General features: G+C 45.8%; 1 protein-coding gene across 1 annotated transcript; it reads left to right on the plus strand.

The window, feature by feature from the left end:
• Nucleotides 1–2,526: 2,526 nt before the first annotated feature.
• Nucleotides 2,527–20,806, plus strand: PAG1 (phosphoprotein membrane anchor with glycosphingolipid microdomains 1; the record flags this gene model as incomplete). The annotated part of the gene is made up of 6 exons (XM_082675281.1): nt 2,527–2,666; nt 4,313–4,364; nt 7,937–8,033; nt 11,214–11,818; nt 15,789–15,848; nt 20,435–20,806. Exons 1-6 carry the CDS (start codon nt 2,542–2,544, stop codon nt 20,804–20,806), a joined length of 1,311 nt encoding a protein of 436 aa, XP_082531407.1. The 5' UTR covers nt 2,527–2,541.
• Between the last annotated feature and the right edge of the window lie 203 nt (nt 20,807–21,009).

Here is a 21,009-nt window from a genome sequence, read left to right on the forward strand (position 1 = left end):
CTCCTGTCGAGTTGCACATAGAGGTTTCTGAGAGGTGGAAGCTGCCCACGCAATTGGAGCTCTTGTCCTGAGGGGTACAATGTATTGATAATCTGACTCAGAAACAGTACCAGATGATGATCTTGCTTTTCACTGTGAGATTTTTTTTGTCCGCGATGAGAACTTTTGTAAAAAAGCATTTCTGTCAGTAGCTTTTCTGCAAATTCTGGTTGAAGGGGAGTGATCCAGGAGTTTTGACACATTTTCTCTGAGTTACATCCTTTATTCAGTAGCTGGTAATAATCTGCTTTTGCCCTTTTTCTCCCCACACTGTTCTGCTAGCTGGAGCACCACATAATTCATTATATTCTATCGCCTCCCCCTGTTGAGAAAGAGAGAAAGAGAAAAGAGAAACGTGTACCAGAGATGGAGAGAGGGTCCTGCTGGATAGATACGTGCCTTTTGAATAATTCACTCAGCAAACTATTTTCTAAGAACCGGGAACTTTATAAAGAGACATTGATTAAATCATTGTACGAATGAATGAGCAAAGGAAAGAAGGAACACACAAACGCCTGCACAACAGATATCTTTTGTTTGTACCTCCTGAAATGTGTTATGCATGAACCTGGATCTGGATATAAAAATTTATTTCATATATATTCAGAGGTCCCCGTCATTCATGTGCTTGAATGTATTTTAATAACTTGTGGTGCCAGTTTGTAGTCTAAGTTTAAAAGTGAATTATTCATTGTTTCAACAAATCGTAAGAGAAGTGCTGGCGATTTTCACTCAGTTATAGCTGTCCAGGGGCAAACAGGCAAAGGCAATTTGACCATCCATTCCTGTATGCATGTAGTGTTTATAGGTATAATATATAACCAACACAGGAAGAAAGAAGTTCTGTATTACCCAGGAAGTTGTCATTTATTTATTTATAGAGCATTAAGAAGTGTTCATGTTGGTTCAAGGCCATATAGAAAGCAATCGATTTCATCTAGAAATCTCTCTGCATGCTTGTAGATAAAATTTCTTTTTCTCCAGCTTTTTATTATTTGTCACCTTTAAATATTGAAATAAATGTGAAATGTTTCACCTGGAGAAAATCTGGTCTCGTTGAACCACAGTGACTCCGTTAAGCTCCCCAGGTGCTGACTTGATGTAGATGCTCAGTGATGGCTACATAGAGTCCCAGGTCTGTTACGGAAGCAAATGGAAATGCAAACATCAACCGTCTTTTTCAAGAAAAAAAAAATGTTTTGAGTTTTGATGAATTATCATGACAAAAATATTTATTTGCTGACTTTATTCATGAATCTTGAGATGAAGTTAAAGGCTGTTTAAGTGAGAATGTTCTAGAATTGAGCAAAGCAAATGTTCTTTAAACAAGGCATCTCTGACGAGAGATCATCGTTAATTTGATATAGCACTCTGTTTTTCAAAATCTAAAAGTCTTAAAATATTTCACAGAACTCATTGGCCATTTTCATTTAGAAGCCCTGTAGCTGGACCGGGAAGCGGTAGCCCCCAGTGAGAAGGAGCGCCCTCTAGGGGCTGAGACCACTGGCGCTGGAGTCAGAGCTGGCTGGTCTCACATCCTCCGCTGCCACTGAGCGCGGTGACACCGTCGGGGAACTTAGTGTCTCTGAAAAATGGGGATTAGCCGTGCCTTCTTCACAGACTGGTGGCAGTGATCGAATGACGAAAGCACTCGAGTCCCAGGCACATGCAGGGTACTAATACGTCCTGGCTTTTATACTCAATTTGTAGTTGTTTATAAATAGGTCTTATTTGCTGCCGGTGATGCACTCTTAGCGTAGACTTTCAGCCATCCCTTTGAAAGTGGACTTATTGAGTGCTTACAAAGTTTAGTGAAAGCCAGCCCTGAATATAAAGTCACATACTCAGAACAGTTAACTGTTTACGAAGGTGAATGTAAAGACAATCCATTTCGTTAACTGTATTGACCGTAAACCTTCTCGAAGAGAAGCAGGTTTGGGGAGTTGGGGATTCAGGTGGGAAAGATGCAAACTGCATTTTTGTGAAAGCTGTAATAAATGCTTTACACTGTTCTGGCAAAAAACAACAACAACAACAACAACAAAAAAAAACGCAAGGGAAACCAAATAAGCATTTATTCATTTGCTGTGGAGTACTTGGAGTCTTAAATTTATTTGAAGACGTTAAGAATCTATCCCCAAACATATCCAAATAACAAGGCATCCGTTGCCTCAAACACTGTGCTAGGCATTGCACGCTCCTGCTTTGCATTTTGGGTGAGAAAACAAAGGCCTGGACCACAGAGGGAAACTTGCCCAGAGGGAGTTCCAAGTCGAGTCCACCTGCACACACCTGCAGTCTGCACACACCTCCCTGCTCTACTCAAACGCCCCCTTCACCCCACGCCCCACCAGGAGCTTACTCCCAGATTCTGGCATTTCACGCGAGAAGTTGTCAAAACACACGTTGTTCTCTCTGCAGGAGGACGCAGCCCTCTGCCCCCATGTCGCCACCTTGGAAGGACTGACCAAATCCAGCAGCCTGTGCCACTTCCCACCCACCATGGGACCCGAGGGAAGCTTGCTGAGTGGGGGACAAATGCAGATCACCCTGTGGGGAAGCCTGGCAGCTGTGGCCACCTTCTTCCTCATCACCTTCCTCATCTTTCTGTGCTCCAGTTGTGACAGGTGAGAGCAGTGCATGTCTACTAGAGCCTTAAAATAACATGTTCCCAGAAGACTTTCTATATAAAAAGCCTGTGATGAATGGCATCTCACTGCATAGACATTCCCAAAAACTCGTATGTTAGATGAACTGACTTCTCTGCCGCAAAGGAGCCCAGGACACTTTTTATTAGTTCAGTGAAAAGCCACATCTGATTTTCCTGGGGAGCAACTGGAAGAGCCCTTATGTATGAAACTTCCCAGAAGGAAATTTTTGCTATTCTTATGAGCACACCCTTGTCCGAATGTGTATTTTCTTTTTCCATCTGTGGACATTTGGAAATCTAAGTATCATGTGCATTAAAGATATTCTTTTTGCTGCCATTTGAGAGTTACTGTGAATTTTTGCTGCTCTGTAGCTTTCGGGGGTCATTTTATTAAGGATTTGTTATCTAGAGCTGCAGTTTAAGAAACATTCATTTTTTCTACAAGAGAAACATTCTGTGTATGAAATAACCATCTTGTCTTATTTTAGAATTATACTTCTCTCTCTCTCTCTCTTTCCCCTCCCCTCTTCCTCCTTCTTTGTCTCCCTCATATACAATAAAATGTGTAACCCCTCCACCAAGAAGAAAAGGAGGTCTTTGCTTGGAGAGAAGCAAAGTCCTTTCTAACCAGGAGTGATTTTCCAGGTGTTCAGACATTGTTACAACATATGCAGCTCTCTGGTGAGGGCTGCTGCTGGGAGCCAGTGCAGACCAGCTGACAGCCAGCCTTCTTTCAAACTCTTCTCAATAACCTTGGAAGAGACTGGACAAGTGTCATTTAAAAGTTTGGATGTGGCTTTGTGCCCTAAAGTCTCTGTCAGGAGGGGAAAATCCAGACTCCCTGAACACAAGTAGCCTCCAAATCCCTGCCCGGTTTGGATCCAGGACTCCAGGGCTGGGAGAGAGACTAACTGGCCAGAAAGATGAAAAAATAGAAGCAAAGCTAGAGGAGTGTTTGTTCCCCTGGGCCTGGGAGGGCCTGCCTTGCAATTATTTATGCCCCCACTAGGTGTCACTGTTGCCTTATACATCTATGGGAAAGGTAGCCTCTAGTACTGATGGCTTTCTTTAGCCTGTCCCGAGTAAAAATAAATTCTATTTTTACTGGATGGACTTTTCCATAGACTGCAAGTACATATGACTCATCCTGAGGGCATGTAACCTCCCCGACAAGCCAAAAGTTGTATTTTCTTTATTTTCTCAATCCCATGGCAGTGTGTGACTTTGCAAAGACTGAATTAAGAAAGATGAAGAGATGAGAATTGTTGATTTCCTTACAAAAAACAAAAACAAAAAACTCATTCCAGCATTCTAGATATAAACAGTTTCTACTCAGGAAACTGCCCCAGTCCTCTTGTTCACTTGTATTTTCTACTCCTGGAGGAAGGGGAGGTCCAGAGAGGTGACCAGCCCCTTGCTGGGACTTGACTCCCTCGGACCCTGCTGCCTGCAGAGGAGGGGTAGAGTGAATTGTCCGGCTGCTGCTTCCTTGACAAAATAAACCCGGTTTTTAAAAGAGAGATTATTTAAGTGTCGATCAAAGTTTGAATAGGAAAGGGGAGTGTATGTTTGATTTTAGATAGCACGTTGGATGTTATAGCCATGTTTCCTTTTCTGTTTCAGAGAAAAGAAGCCGAGACAGCACAGCGGAGACCATGAGAACCTGATGAACGTGGTGAGCACGCGTGCACGAGCTTTAAAGCATCAGCCGCTTATCTAAAGCAGGTCCCCACAAGCTTACAGCCTGAAGGAAGCCCAGGGAAGCAATTCAGCCAGAGTTAACTGGCTGCCTGGGCCGTGTCCTCTTGCTGCAGGTTTATATTCACCGTGGCTAGAGGCCTGTGCAATTAGCCAGGTTGTTGGGAGAGCTTCTGAAACGGATGCAGTTGTGCCACTGCTGGAAGGATCCTCAGATAGTTCCAACCTACTGCAGGGACGTTTCTGTTTTGCCTCTGCTGGGCTCCAGCCGGTGTATTAGTTGGCTAGAACTGTCATAACAAAGGACCATAAACTGAGTGGCTTAATAAATTTATCATGTCACAGTTCTAGAGGCTAGAAATTCGAGATCAAGGTGGCAGCAGGGTTGGTTCCTTGCGAGAGCTGTGAGAGCGCATCTGTTACAGGCCTCTCTCCTAGCTTACCGTGGTCGGTTGGCAGCCTTTAGTGAGGCTTGGTTTGAAGATCTCTGCCCTTACGTTGTGTTCTCCCTGTGACTCTTCACACCGTCTTCCCTCTATGTGTGTCTGTCTCTGCCCAAGTTACCCTTTTTTAAGGCCTCCGATATGACCTCATCTTAACATGTTTCATCTGCAACGATCCTGTTTCCAAATGAGGCCAAGTCTAAGGTATTGAGAGTTCGGACTTCAATATAGGAATTTGGAGATGATAAAATTCAACCTGTAACAGCTGATCATTAAGCTTACTGGAGCCTGGGACCCCCAGCATCCCAGATGTGGCCTGGCCTTGCTGGGTTTTCTTGCTCTGTGTCCTAAAGGGTCCTGATCGAGCCCCGCGGGCCTCTTGGATTCACCCAGATAGGGAGCAGGCTGGGCGTCCTGGTCCCACCTCATTCTCTCCCCTCAGGCCCATGCCTTTAACTGGCTGAGCAATTCCAGCAGCTGGGGATGGGGCCGCCCTCATATTCGCAAGGCTGAAATGGTGAAGATGCTTCCTGTCCCAGACGTAATTTCTCAAGATCAGGCATAAACTGGTTGGAGGAAGAAGGGGCAAAAAGGAAAGATGGATGACTGAAGTATGTCATGTGAGGTCTGGTATGAAACACTCAGCCAGCAGCCAGGTTCCAAGCTCACCCAGGAGGCGTCCCGGGGGCCCTGCCCTAGGATTGAGGGATTCTTCCAGGCCAGGCAGCGAAGCGGTCAGCCCTCCTCTCCTGGGAGCCCCTGGGGAGTTCCTTCCTTTCATCTCTGTATGCAGGCGGCTCACACACACACACCCTCCACTGCTTTCCGGGTTTCTCATCACCCTCCTCCTTTTTACCCCCATTGTCACCCTCACTGCAGTCTCTGGTTGTCTGTATCCCCGCTTCTCACCTGCCCCCAGCGCCTCTGTTGGATTGCCGCTGTGCAGGCACCCAGAGGGCGGGTGGGAGAGGAGGTGGTACCTCCACTGTGGCTTCTCCCACGTGCAGGTCCCAGGCCCCAGCTTTCTTCCCCTTGCCACTCTCCTTGGTGCCCGTTGGCAGGAGACGCGGGGCTGGGGGAGAGGCTTCCATCTCCATTTGTTAGAAGACTCGGGGGCGGAGGGGGGGGGAGGCTGGGAGCAAGCCCTCGGCTCATCCTGATGTTTGCTCAGGTGTGAGAACCTCTGCTCTAGACCTTTGGTTCCTGCTCTTCTGCTAACGCCCAGCAGCAGCCCTGGGTGAGACGGGAAGAGAGTGGCGGGTGGATAAAAGGAAGATCTGGCTCTCCGTGTGCAGTGTCCTTCATTAATAGCCCCCCATAGCCTCTCTCATACGAATGTGTGAGCAAGGGAGTGCATGTTTGCACACACACATCACATGGCTCTCTTTACAAGCTTCTATCCTAGTTTCTCAATTTTGTACAACTTGCACAGTCTCCATCCCAGGCCTGACAAGTCCTTGTAGTCAGCCAGCCTTCCCCACCCCTGATCCCGGCTGACACACACCCCGACACACACCGCTCCACAGCCCCAGAGGAGCTGCCTTTAAATCCTAAGGTGAAAAAGGCCGGCGGGGGGGCGGGGGTGTCCCCTGGCTGCATCTGAAGCTTCAGTGAGAGAGAGGCTCTCTCCTGGCTTCTGTGTTTGGAGCTCCAGCAGGCGTTTTCTCGTAGAAGCTAAGAGAAGAAATGGTGGTGAGAGCCTAGAGTATGATAATTCAGCTGTGACGGATTGATTGTGCTGTTACAGGCCCACCTGGGAGCCATCCTCCCCCCACAGCTGACTCCTGCCCAGGGGTGACGTCATTTCTGTGAATGGGCACCTGTGTCTGCAGCCGCCCCGCAACCTAACACAACGACCCATCTCACGGGCTGCATGGGATTGAAATAGCTGACTCCCGGTACATGTTTGGATCATGACGCAGCATGAGCTGTTTGCTCTCTGTTATTATTACTTGGTTCCCAAGTCAGAGAATTTGTGAAGCCAGCTAGCCAAGGCTGTGGTGCTGTTTACATCAGAACTTCCCAGGTGGACTCCTGGAACATGGTCCAGTGTGGCCTCCTGGGTCCTGCAGGCCATGCATTCCATGAGTGGGAAGGGGGAACAGATCATATCAGCAGTGATTCAGCTGCTACGTGGGACCAGCTGCATATTTCAAGAAATATGTGAGCTACCACCTTACCTTCAGGCTAGTCATAGCTGTAGCTCAGCCTGGCGTATCATGCCATGTACTGTCCACCCAGGCTAGCCCAGTAGAAAACAATCAATGCCATTCTTCCCTCCAAGCGTCCTGAATTTGTTTGTGAGAATAAGAAAGGTTTGCAAACCACTTTTTAGCATATGATGGTTTCGGTGAACCTTGAAGCAGAGACTTGGCTGATTTCTGAGTCTCAGACATCAGTGACATTATCTTTGATCAGATTTAAGTCCCTTCCCTTCAGATGGCAAAGGTGATGTTTTCCTCGGCGTGACACACCCTTAAAAAGGGTAACGTTTCCGGCACCCCTGGTAGAAGGATGAGGCCTCTCTCTGCTGGAGCTGATTCCAATCAGCCCTGGGGCTTCTGGTCCCCCTCACCTTGAGATAAGGGACCTGAGACCCCACAATCTACCATAGCCTATTTGTGATTACCAGATGGGAAGCTCTGTGGATGGAGGCCTCGGAAGATTCCCAGGACGGTCCTGTCCAATAGAACCTTCCACCAAGATGGCAGTGTTCTGTAACTGCACTGATAGGGTAACCACTGTCCATGTGTAGCCACTGAGCCCTTGAAATGTGACTAGTGCAACTGAGGAACTCGATTTTATTTCGTTTCGCTTAACTTAAATCTAAGCAGTGGATTTGGGTTTTGTTGTGGTTGTTTTCATTTTTAGAAGAAACCATGGAGGGAATTCCCTGGCGGTCCAGTGGTTAGGACTCTGCACTCTCACTGCCAAGGGCCAGGGTTCAATCCCTGGTTGGGGAACTAAGATCCCACAAGCTGTGCAGTTTGGCAAAAATAATTAATTAATGAATGAATTAATTTTTAAAAATACCCCCCCATAAAAAAGCCATGGATATTCTCCTCTGCCACGCAGTCTGATCCTTTTGGTGCCTTTGTTTCTGCAGCCTTCCGACAAGGAGATGTTCAGCCGTTCAGTTACCAGCCTGGCCACAGACGCGCCTGCCAGCAGCGAACAGAACGGGGCACTCACCAACGGTGACAGTAAGTTCTGCAGAAATACCAGCTATCCACGCAGGCCTCATCACCTGAGAAAGGGTTTCAGAAAATGTGGCTCAAAAACTAGGAAATGGGGGCTTCCCTGGTGGCGCAGTGGTTGAGAGTCTGCCTGCTAATGCAGAGGACATGGGTTCGTGCCCCTGTCCGGGAGGATCCCACATGCCGCGGAGCGGCTGGGCCTGTGAGCCATGTCCGGAGCCTGTGCTCCGCAACGGGAGAGGCCACAACGGTGAGAGGCCCGCGTACAGCAACAACAAAAAAAAAAAAACAAACAAACTAGGAAATGTGTTTGTTCTTGCTTACCTTTTGTATTACTACCAGTTTTAGCCAAAAAAATCTCATTTGGATGAAAAGTTAATATCTATGAATTTGCTTCTTGTGCCATTGTTCTAAGATTTGTATGTGTACTAACTCTTTTTTTTTTTTTTTTTTTTTTTTTTTGCGGTACACGGGCCTCTCACCGTTGTGGCCTCTCCCATCGCGGAGCACAGGCTCCGGACGCGCAGGCTCAGCAGCCATGGCTCACGGGCCCAGCCGCTCCGCGGTATGTGGGATCTTCCCAGACCGGGGCACGAACCCGTGTCCCCTGCATCGGCAGGCGGACTCTCAACCACTGCGCCACCAGGGAAGCCCTGTACTAACTCATTTTTGCTAACCCGTTTATGCTAGCAACTATAAGGTTACCATGACTAATATGACTGCCCTGTAGGGTAGGGATTATTACTCTTCACAATTTACAGATGAGGCAACTGAAACATTGCTGCTGCAACAAATTACCACAAACTTAGTGCCTTAGAAGAACACAGGTTTATGAACTTGGAGCTCTGGAGGTCAGAGTCTGAACCGGGTCTCCCTGGGCTAAAATCAAAGTATCAGCGGGGTTGCGCTCCTTCCCCAAGGCTCTAGGGAAGAATCTAGTTCCTTGCCTGCTTCCACTGCCAGAAGCCTCCTGCATTCCTTGGTCCTGGACTTCCCTCCATCTTCAAGTCTCTCTCCGACTCTCCTGCCTCCATCTTCCACTGATGAGGACCCTCAGAATTACACCGCGCCCACCTGGATGCCCCAGTTTTCCTCCCCATCTCAAGATCAGCTAATAGTTCATCAGTATCCTTAATTCCTCCCTTGCCGTGGAATGAAACACACAGGATCCAGGGAAGAGGACGTGGGTTCCTGAGTGGGGGTGGGGGGTGGGGGGGGCATTATTCTGTCTGGCACAGAGAGGTTAATCACTTGCCTAAGATGTTATGGTCAGTGCTCTGAGGATCTGTAATTTGAACCCTCGATCTGACTCCTGGGTACACCCTTAGGACCACTCTGCATGCTGCCTGTTTCACGCCCAGGATGTGCTCGCTCACCAAAGTCACATTTCGACTCCCCAGTTTACAGAGCGCTTTCACCTGGGGTAGCAAATCCTCCTCTTACCTCCAGTTACAGACGAGGAAACTGGGGGACAGTCAGGATTGACACCGGAGGCTTCAGACTCCAGTGCCCGTTCTCTGTCCACCGTGACACAGACATCTAAATCCAGAGGGCAAAAGTTCACCCCCTCCTTGATGATCAAGTATTTAGTACACAGTGGGTAGTGATGGTAACTTCCGACGAGGGTTCCATTATCATTTTCCCAAGATACTCTTCAGGGACACTATTTCTAGTCCCCCTAAAGAGAAGTAGTCTTTCTTTTTTTTTTCAGGATAAGAGGTGAGCACTTTATTTCTTCTTTCACTCATTTAGATTTTCATGTAAAAACAGTGGAGTCAACCATGCATTAGACACTGTTCTGGACTCCAGGGTCTTAGAGAATCCCAGTCTAGTCAGTAAAAACAAGTGGGTTAAAAACTGTAAGTTATAGGGCTTCCCTGGTGGCGCAGTGGTTGAGAATCTGCCTGCTAATGCAGGGGACACGGGTTCGAGCCCTGGTCTGGGAGGATCCCACATGCCGCAGAGCAACTGGGCCCGTGAGCCACAACTCCTGAGCCTGCGTGTCTGGAGCCTGTGCTCCGCAACGAGAGGCCGCGGTAGTGAGAGGCCCGCGCGCGGCGATGAAGAGTGACCCCCGCTTGCCACAACTAGAGAAAGCCCTCGCACACAAACGAAGACCCAACACAGCCAAAAATAAATAAATACATAAATAAACTCCTACCCCCAACATCAAAAAAGAAAAACTAAGTTATAAACCCACACACAGATGTAAAGAATATATACGATATATAAGGAATATATATATTATATAAAGTAAATATATATGAATATACCAGTACAAATACATGGTTAAGTATATATTTACTTTATATAATATATATATTATATACATACACTTATATATATATGGAGAATATATAGTATATAAAGAACATACAGTGGAGAGACAGTAATTTAATAACCGGCTCACTGCAGTGTAAGTCCCCAAAGGGCAGGACTCATTGGACCTCATTGATGAGTGATGTCTCCCCAGCACTTCAACCATCCCTGGCACCTAGGAGGCACTCAAAAAACATTTGATAAAGGGGTGACTGAATGGCTCCACGCAGAAACGTTTCTGTAGCAATCTAAGAATTTCAAATACGAATTTTCTAATTTGAGGTAAAAATGTTGGCACCGGGAGCCAGTAAGATGGAAGGAAGAGCTTTAAAAAGGCACAGGGTAGGCGGACCCTTTGGGATACTGCTTTGGGCACATTTTTGCCCCATTTTTTCCATTGTCTCTCAAACAAAGTGACCTGTGAAGGGGGATGGCTCCCAGGTATTCCCTCCACACGAGAGGAGGCCAGTAGGGCCGGGAGAGTGGCTGCCACACATGCCCCCCCCCTTGGAGCGCAGCCTCCCACAGTTTGGCCCTATGCAGTGTCACTTTCATCCTCTGCTCACTTTGGACACTGCCTACAAGGAGCCCATCAGGAGTAACAACAAAGACTGTATAACTGTGACCCAAATTGATAGCCAAGACAATTTATTAAATACTCTATTGGAAAGATGTAATGGATGGCTTTAGTTTACACTGTGATTGAAATAAGAATATCCACTAACAGTCAAAACATCTGTAATTTACAGCCTCAAGTCAAATAAAAAGCCAGCACTTTGATTTCACCTAACTTGACATCATCTGATTCACTGTAATAATTATGTCAGAAATTGTCTTTCTCCACTTTTAATACTCCCACTGCTTTAGTTCTTTCAGAAGACAGCACCATGACCTGCACACAGCATTACGAGGAAGTCCAGACCTCAGCTTCAGATCTGCTGGACTCCCAGGACAGCACAGGGAAGCCAAAATGTCATCAGAGCCGGGAGTTGCCCAGAATTCCTCCTGAGAGCGAAGTGGACACGATGCTCAATGGAGAAAGCGCGGACGGGGACCAGGGTCTGGGAATGGAGGGGCCGTATGAAGTGCTCAAGGACAGTGCCTCACAAGAAAATATGGTGGAGGACTGCTTGTATGAAACTGTGAAAGAAATTAAGGAGGTGACGGCCGCCGCCCACTCAGCTGGAGGCCACAGCAGCAGGTCGAAGTCAACTTCCACTGTGAAAGAGCTTCCGGGGCCCCAGGCCAGTGGCAAAACAGACTTTGCCGAATATGCCTCCGTGGACAGAAACAGAAAGTGTCGACAAAGCGCTAATGCAGAGAGTATTCTTGGAAATGCATGGGATCCAGAAGAGGAGGCGCCACCCCCTGTCCCCATTAAACTTCTGGATGAAAATGAAAACCTTCAGGAACAGGCAGAGAGTAAAACAGGAGAAGAAGGGGCCGCCGAGGGGACCAGTGAAGCCAACAAGGTGGGCTCCGGCACATTGGTTTCAGAGCTTTTGTCACAATTGGGCGTCTAGCTGATCCTGGGGCTTTTGCGTGCACGTTGTTCTAAGGAATACATGCTAGCACCTTCACGTGCATTGAGTGGTGGAAGCTGTTTTAGTGGAAGCTGTGTTTGACTTTTTGTTCCCCCCTCCAAGTAATAAAATACTGAAAGCTCATATTTACAAAATATTTCTCTCTTGGCACCTTCCTTGGATATCTTCCAGTTTTTGCATCATGTCTAATGGGGGCAAGTATTATTTTCTTCATGGTGAAGACCAAGAACTGGAAAGACGAGACTCTTTGCCACCTACTTAGCCTCTTCCACTTGTTACCACCCCAGGCAGTGGGGTGATCTCCCCGCTCCCTGAGTCCCAGAAATCAGAGCACAAGAACAGGCAGAGGGGACCAGTTCACAGGTGCCACTGGGTGTATCTGATTATGTATAGACTTTTATAGGAATCAAGTAAGAGATTTTATTTTGTGACAATTTCTAAATACTACCCTGTAGCTCTTAAGTGTAACTATTCAACAGAGCTCTAAAATGTACTAACAATCCCTGAGCCTTCTCTGTGGGTGTCTCATAAGCTGATGTCTGAGCCACCATAGCTTGGAATTCACATCTCCAGCTGTCAGCATTTCCTTGGGATTTAAACTAGGCCCTACCTTCTTTAGGCAACTGATACCTAATTTCCATCCTCTGCAGAGAAAAAAGTAGGGTTCTCTTCTCAAGTTTTGGTAGGAAGACCAAGTAGGGACTAGTCAGTCAGTAGTAGCCTTGAAAAACTTGTGCCGTTCATGATCAAAAGGGGAGGTCCGGCTAGGGTTATATAGCTTATGCCAATGAGTCATTCTGTGTCGTGTTCTCTGAATGCATTTCAGCTTTTCGTTTTACCCGTAAAGTGAGCCATTGAGAGCCTCAGTAAAGTATTTATGAATATATTTGTAAAATGCAGCCTATTTTTTTTGCCCTTTGTATAACTAAAGATAATAAAACTAATGTGACGTTTATGCTGCCTAAAGCAGTTAAAACTTCTTTACTTACAAGCATTTGAAAGGTAAGAGAGTTGACTGTCTAACCACTGCTAAGTAAGCAATTCTGCAGATGTCACATTAGAAACTGGTAATAGCCATCTGGGAAGCAGATTACCTTTCTATAGTAATACAGGAATGAATAATCCATCATCTCCATATAAACCATCCTAATTTTAAGTGATTGGGAGAACTTGAAATGTTTAATATTCATGCATTTATTTGCAAAAAGATTTTAATGAGCACCTACTATAAGCCACATGATACAGGTGCTGAGAATACACTAGTGAACAAAACATATAAATGAACAAAAATCTCTGCCCCCATGGAGCTTACATTTAAGTAAGGAGATAGAGACATAAATACGTATGTAAGTAAAGTATGTGGTATCTTAGAAGGCTTTAAAGTTTAAAGGAAAAAATTAGAACAGAATCCGGGGGTTTAGGAAAGTTGGGTGGGAGCACAATTGTGAATAGAGTGGTCAGGGTATGCCTGGCTGTGAAGGGGCATTTGAACAAAATGTTAAAGGAGGTGAGAGAGTGAGTTGGTACACATTTTGGGGGACAGAGCAAATGAAGCAGAGGGGATGGCCAGTGTGAAGGTCCTGAGACCAGAGCAGGCCCGGCCTCTCCAGGAAAGAAGAAGGGGTGGGCGTGGCTGGAGAGGGGAGAGCAACGCTAAGAGAAGTAGGAAGAAAGGTAAGCAGGGCCCCAACCCTGTATGGGGCTGAATAAAATGGGGTCACTCGAAAACCTTGAGCAGAAGAATGATGGCTTAATCTGGGTTAGGAAAGGATCACTCTGATGGAGCTGAAATTCACCTATGAAGAATGGAAGCAAGGAGACCAGTTGGGTAGCCATTCTAATAAGCAAGACGAGAGACAAGGTGGCTCGGATCAGGGCAGGAGTAACGGGAGACACTAAACTAGAGCCAGGACATTTGTTGATAGACCAGACGTGGATGAAAGAAAGAGGAAGCAATGAGTCCGGGGTTTGGCCTGAGCCACTGGAAGGATGGACTTGTAGGCAGAGCAGACTTGGGAGGCAACTTGGGTGTTCCGGGCTGGACCTATTGCTTTGAGATAGATATTGGTCATCCAAGTAGAGATGTCAGAGAACAGCTGGATGGGGGAGCAGGTTTATGAGGAAGGGCCTGGGCTGGGTTTGTACATTTGGAAGTCAGCAGCAGAAATTTGTTGTCAAAGCTGGCATCAGATGAGATCACTGCATGAGTACGTGTGAACGGGAACTAGAAGAGTTCCAAGGACACAGGTCCAGGAAAGAAAAGGAGCCAGCAGAAGAGAGCAAAACAGGAGAGAAAAAACAGGAAAGTACAGTGTCCTAGAAGCCAAGGGCAAACTTTCAGGGAGGAAGGAGTGACCCCTGCATCAGATGCAGCAGGTGGGTCAGGAGAGATAGTTACACGTGGACTTCGGTGTCCTTGACAAGAGCAGTTTCACTGAAGTGAAGAGGCAGAAACCGGACTGAAATGGGTTTAGAGAGAGAATAGGAAGAGACAAATTATTTGAGTGACTTTTTCAGAGAGCTCTCTTAAGAGGTTTTACTATAAAGGAAGGAGTAATAGAACTGGAAGAAGGGTGGATTGGTTTTGTTTTTAGAATAAATAGCCTGTTTTTACATGAATGGAGATGACTCCACAGAGAGGGGAAAGCTGATGATGTAGACAAAATGGGAGAGACGCTGGAGCTTATATCCACGAGTGAGTGTGAGGGGTCAGAATCTAGTGCACAGGAGGAAGGGATCATTAAGGAGAAGCATGGAAAGTTCATCTGTGGCAACTGACGGGAAGGAAGGTACATGAATGCAGAGACTGGGGGCAGGTGGGGGAGGTAAAAGTGTATAGAAATTTCTCTTGTTTCCTTCAGTTTTCTCAAGGTCCTCAGCTAAGCATGAGGATGGGTGAAGAGGTGTTGGGAGTTTGGGAAGAGAGGGGAAGACGTGAAGCAGGGAGCTAGGAGACCAGGGACCAGGTGATAGAAGGATTCAGAGCAGCATTAAGGACTCACTCGAGGGATGAGTTCACCAGGGACCAAGAAGGGAGTGGAGTGTTTAAAGTGTGGCAGTGGAGTTTGACAGGGCAGAAAGGAAGGACGCCCAGGAGAAGCGACACACGCAAAAACGTTTTGCAGGATTGTAGGAACTGGGTTATGGGAGGAGTGGGCTTGATCGAGGAGTGCTGGTCTGAAGGGGGCTGCAAGGAGATGGGAGGGTGGGGTGTCTGTTTAGGGTAAGAGAAGTCCGAGGTGTAGCTGGGAGAGTGAACAGTGAGGTTGGCGGGAGGACAGGGTCGGGGCAGGGAGGTCAGGGAGCTGAGGCAGGCTTGGAAGGATCCCTGTTTGTTGCAGTCAGCAAGAATTCAGGCAGGAGATGCGTTAGAGACAGAATCAGTGAAGCAGGAACCAAAATCATTGAGAAATGAGGCAGGTAGCAAGTGACAAAATGTGAGCTGAGTTCTCCACTAGCTGTGAAAAGTTTCCAGATGACTTAAGAACCTTCCTGATGGCTCAGGCAAGCTGTAGAAATATAAAATTCCGGCACTTGATAAAGAAACCATGTTTTTTTCCTCATCAGGCTTTCCATCTCTCATTGATGATCAATCCGTCAGTGACAATTAGGAATTGAAACAGTAGTCCACGTAACTGTTCGTTTTATTTGTACCTGCAGATTCAAATAAACAATCAGAAGAAGTTTCTCTAAGTGTAATACTACTGGGTATGCAAAAACATACTTTTTATGTGTTTATTCCTTAGGTGCTTTATATAATTTCTTTGTAGAAAATAATTTCTTCTCCAGATATCATTTGAAAACATTTTTGTAGATAGATGGATCAAAGCATATGCACGAGAAAGGTTCGATTATTGACTTCAAACTCCCTTCTCTTGGTTTATGTTTCTTCTAACAGAGATTTAGTTCGTTGTCATACAAGTCCCGGGAAGAAGACCCAACTCTCACAGAAGAAGAGGTGAGTTTTGTTAGTTTTTATTTTATTTTATTTTTTTCTGCGGTCCGCGGGCCTCTCACTGTTGTGGCCTCTCCCGTTGCGGAGCACAGGCTCCGGACGCGCAGGCTCAGCGGCCATGGCTCACGGGCCCAGCCGCTCCGCGGCACGTGGGATCTTCCCGGACCGGGGCACGAACCCGTGTCCCCTGCATCGGCAGGCGGACTCTCAACCACTGCGCCACCAGGGAAGCCCTGTTAGTTTTTAAATAACCAGAAAGCTCATGCAATAGAGAATAGCACCTCCTTCCTTGAGTAAATGCACTGTCATGTTACCCTTCATCTGAGAAAGCTAAAGTACCCTCTTAAGCATATGGTTGGAGATCAGGGTTTGGGGATGTTGGCTTTATAATGGCTCAGAGAGAGTGAATGGCAGATGGTAAGACAAGAAAGAGGACAAGATGAACAGGTCAGCTAAGTAAAGAAAACTCAGTAGGGAAGAAGGAGCAGAGAAAAATAGAAAGGGGAGGGGAGAAAAGAGGAATGAGAAGAGAGAAATGATAAGTGTGGGAGCTTTAATCTGTCAGAAAGTCCCCTTTAGAAGGAAGTTAATAGTGGGTTGGAAAATACAGGAAATTGGAGCAGGTGGGTGTAGAGAATTTGCTCCAGGCTGGGAGACAGAGGGAGACGGGCTTAGGAATTTGGGAGGCTGAGAGCAGGGAACTTCAGGAAGTACACGTCCAGCTTGGAAGTAGAGTCAGACGTGGCCACCAGCAAGAAAGGATGATATATTCTCCCAAGCACCAGGGCTGAAAATTCACTGGTTAAACTTTCAGTGAGCATTAAAATTGTAAAAGCCACTATTTATTGTGTTATTATGTCAAGCTAGACTCAGAGAGAGCTGAACACCTTAATTTATCTAGCTACATATAGCCTCTTTCTGGAATGCCTAGCTTAGTAAATTTTGTACATGTACAAAAGTAATGTACCTATGCTGGTACATCACCTCCCATATAGGACCCTGAGTATTAAAATATGAAGCTAGATTACAATCCCACATTGAAAGTTGAAGGAGCAGAAGTGCTTTCCTTAGGTGATGTTGCCCAACCCCCTCCACGTCTCCTGCTCCACGGAAGGGACCTGCCATCTATCCACCTGGTTGCACAAGCCAAAACCCTGGGGTCATCCTTAACACCCCATTTTCCTCACTGTCCTCAGATGCAGTCAGGAACAAGTCCCTTCAGTTCCACCTCCAAAGTAACTTTCATGCACCCCCTAACCCCTCTCCATCTCCACTGGGCCCTCCTCCCCTCAGGAGACTAAGGCAGGACCCTCCTACCAGGGCCTGTGGCAGCTCCTTTGCCTCCACCAGCGTTTTTCACTGTCCCGGAGCCATCCCATTTGGTATAAGAAATAAGGGAATTCCCTGGTGGTCCAGTGGTTAGGACTCTGTGCTTTCACTGCCGAAGGTGCAGGTTCAATCCCTGATCAGGGAACTAAGATCCCACAAGCCGTGTGGCCAAAACAACAAGGGGGGAAAGAAGATAGAATATAAAAGATCTGGAAACTAATCCTTTAAAATAAATGGAGGCAGTAAAATTTTAAGTTACTTTTCTTCTTATCTTACCTTTGTTTGTGGTTTTTGAAAATAGGACCTGGTTATACTGATGAATGTTTAACATAGAATAAGGAACTGTGATTCCTGTGTATTCATTTTAGGAAGAAGATTTAGAAAAAATAAATATGGAAATCATTTATTTTTATATTCATGTAATATAATGTTAGACAGTCCAGACTGAAACTGAGACCTGAATTTTAAGTACTATTATCCCAATTTAACAGAATGATGGGGGAAGGGTTGAATATAAAAAGGAGAGAAATGGGGAAAATGGAGTAATTTATGAGAACATAATAACAATTTACAGACCAAATAATAATGAGGAAAGATTTTAAAGAGAAAAATTGCAAAGCTAAATAGCAAGGGGGCTTGAAGAGAACCTGTTATTTATATACAAAATAAAAATAATAGTCATAGGAGACAAATATTCAAAAGGAATATTAGAAGACTTGAGAAACGATAAGAGTTCAAATTTCAAATGACAACCTCTGCACATTTGGTTCATGCTCAGAGATAATATTAAGTTGTAAGTTAATGAAAGAGCCTATAATCAAAAAAAAGAAAAGACTATAAGGCCCAAGAAGACCCAAGTACTTACAAAGAGTTGGGGGCATTAATGGCAGGGACCATGGGGAAGAAAGTAGGGAAGAGAAACAGAAATGGTGGTGAGGGGTCAACGCTCATTACTCTCACAGGTAAAGGTGTGTTTGTCCTCCTGTTGTTACCCCTGAAGGTGAGGAATAAATATCTAGGATGCTGGTTCCCTTTATCACTGTCATCCATGACTTACCCCTTTATAATCTGTCCACATTTTTGGCTTGGACCGCCTTATAAATAAAAAGTTCCATATGTTTGCACCTCCCTATGAAAAGCAGAGGCTTTTTTTTTTAATTCTTTCTAAATGGAAAGAAATTCCAATTCTTCATTTTGAGAGTAGTATTTTCACTAAAACCTCTAAGGTGAGAATGGTAATTTCACAGTCCTGAAAAGGGTCAGATCAACAGGGCAAGAGTTCCCCAAAGATTATTTCTCTGACTCAAAACCTTTGGCTTGTCAAGGCCTGGCAAATGTGAGCCACCAGCCTGTAGTGAAAAGTCCTCATGCAAATGACCAGTTAACATGCGGCAGGCGTGTCTTAAGAAGCTTCGGAGGCCAGCTGGAAGCTTCCTGCACAGTATGTGAGATGTGTGAGAACAGGACATCTCTCCCTGTACTTGCAAAGCCAAGCATCTGTCAGGAAGTATGTTCATTTATTTCCTGGGTGTTTGAATAAATCAATCGCTGTGGCAAAGATAAATACAGGTAATGAAGGATATTCTTACCTATTTCCAAACATGATTTCTAACAATAAAACAATACCTCCCAAATCTCCTCATCAGTCCATTTACTCTATCATCCATTTTTCTATCAAAGAAAATGAAATCTCTCCTGATACGTGTGGCTACATGAGGTACATTAGTGAGACTGAGTAGGTGTGCTTGGAAAATAGGCTGCTCTTCCCATAGGAAAGAGCATCCCATAAGTTGATTTGTCTCCTAGTTTTATTTCTGAGTTGGCTGGTTTCAAATAAGAAAGAGTTTTCCCACTGAAGAAAATGTAGCCCCGTCTGTAAATGTATATTTAACCAATAGTATGCAGTGAAGTAAAAAAAAAGTGGAAAATGATACTCTGACAGATATAGGTATATGACCAACCAGAATCCAGGAGCTACTCTTCAGATCTCTGTGGTGCAGGAAGAGTGGATCAAACAGTCTAGTTCAGTGGTCCTCACACTTTAGTGGACATCAGCATGAGCCCATCTGGGACCCCCCCGACCAGAGTTTGTGACTCAGTGGTTCTGGGGTGGTGCCCCAGAGTTTGCCTTTCCAATAACTGTCCAGATCCTGCTGCTGCTGGTTTGAATCGCACCCTTTTGAGAATCACTGGTCTAATGCTTTTTTTTTTTACCCTTTTTTGTAAAGCAGTCAAACCTTTTTTGCAGGTGAAATATCATTCTGATAAAGAAACCGAATAGAACCTGATCTGTGGTCAGGTCCTGGGGGTCTTGAGCTGCCCACCCCACCTGCTCTCCTCAAACCCCTGAGGAGACCCAGAGAGGACCTGGTTTTCATAGAATTATGCTACTTACAAAGTTGTAGATGACACACGTAATTGTCCTGGAGTTACGTACTCCAGGATTAGTACAGATAGTGAAGAACCCATTTCTGGGTATATAGTCAAAGGAAGTGAAACCACTGTCTTGAAGAGATATCTGTACACCCATGTTCATTGCAGCATTATTCACGATAGCCAAGTCATGGAAGCAACCCACGTGTCTGTCAATGGACGAACGGATAAAGAAAATGTAGTTTTATACACACGCACACACACGTACGTACGTACATACGTAATGGAATAGTATTCAGCCGTAAAGAAGAAGAAAATCCTGCCATCTGCAGCAACATAGATGGACTCAGAGGGCATTATGCTAAGTCAAATAAGTCAGACAGAGAAAGACAAATACTGTATGTTCTCACATATATGTGGAATCTAAAAAAGCCAGACTCATAGACATAGAGTAGAATGGTGGTTGCCACAGGCTGGGGACTGGGGGAAATGGGGAGATGTTAGTCAAAGGGTCAGACTTCCATCTGTAATAAGTTCTGGGAATATAATGTACAGCATGGCGACTAGAATTAACAATACTGTATTATATACTTGAAAGTCGTTAAGAGAATAGCACTGAAATGTTATCACTACACACCAAAAAAACAGCAATTACGGTAATGGAGTTGTTAACTAACCTTATCGTGGTAATCATGTCACAACATGTGTATCAAATCATCCTATTGCGCACCCTAAACTTATATGTGTTGTGTGTCAGTAATATCTCAATAAAGTCTTAAAGGGACACACACACACACATTGTCCTAAAAATCTAGCTTATCACTAAAAAGGGGGAGGGAGAAATCAAGCTTGAAGCTTGTTTATTCACTTCACCCTTTGTTTTCTAGATCTCGGCAATGTATTCATCAGTACATAAAAAAGGACAGCCAGGGAACAAATCAGGACAGTCACTCAAAGCACCAGAGTCCACCTATACCTCCATCCAAGGAGCCGCTCTGAGGTCGCCCTCTTCCTGTAACGATCTCTATGCTACTCTTAAAGACTTGGAGAAAATTCCCAACAGTGTCAGCACTCTTCCAGCAGCAGGGAGGCCCAACGGCGAGGAGCCCGAACCAGATTACGAAGCAATACAGACTCTAAACAGAGAGGAAGAGAAGGCTGCCCCGGAGACCAACAGCCACCACGGCCTTTTCCCAAAGGAGAATGACTACGAGAGCATCGGGGACCTGCAGCAATGCCGAGACATCACCAGGCTCTAGCAGCCCGGAAGACAACCCAGCTAGCATAGGACCAGCCGGCAGGGCCAGTGCTGTTGCAGAACACAAGAAGCAGTGTCAGCCACACTGCATATGCTGCTTCCGGAAAAGGAAGATGACTGGAGATGCCGAAACCGCTTCTCAGTTTGGAGAACAGTGAGGTACACACCCTACTGCCAGGGCACGGGCACACCCAAGCACACCTC

Source organism: Grampus griseus, assembly GCF_964374135.1.
Source record: "Grampus griseus genome assembly, chromosome: 17".
Taxonomy (NCBI): Eukaryota; Metazoa; Chordata; class Mammalia; order Artiodactyla; family Delphinidae; genus Grampus; species Grampus griseus.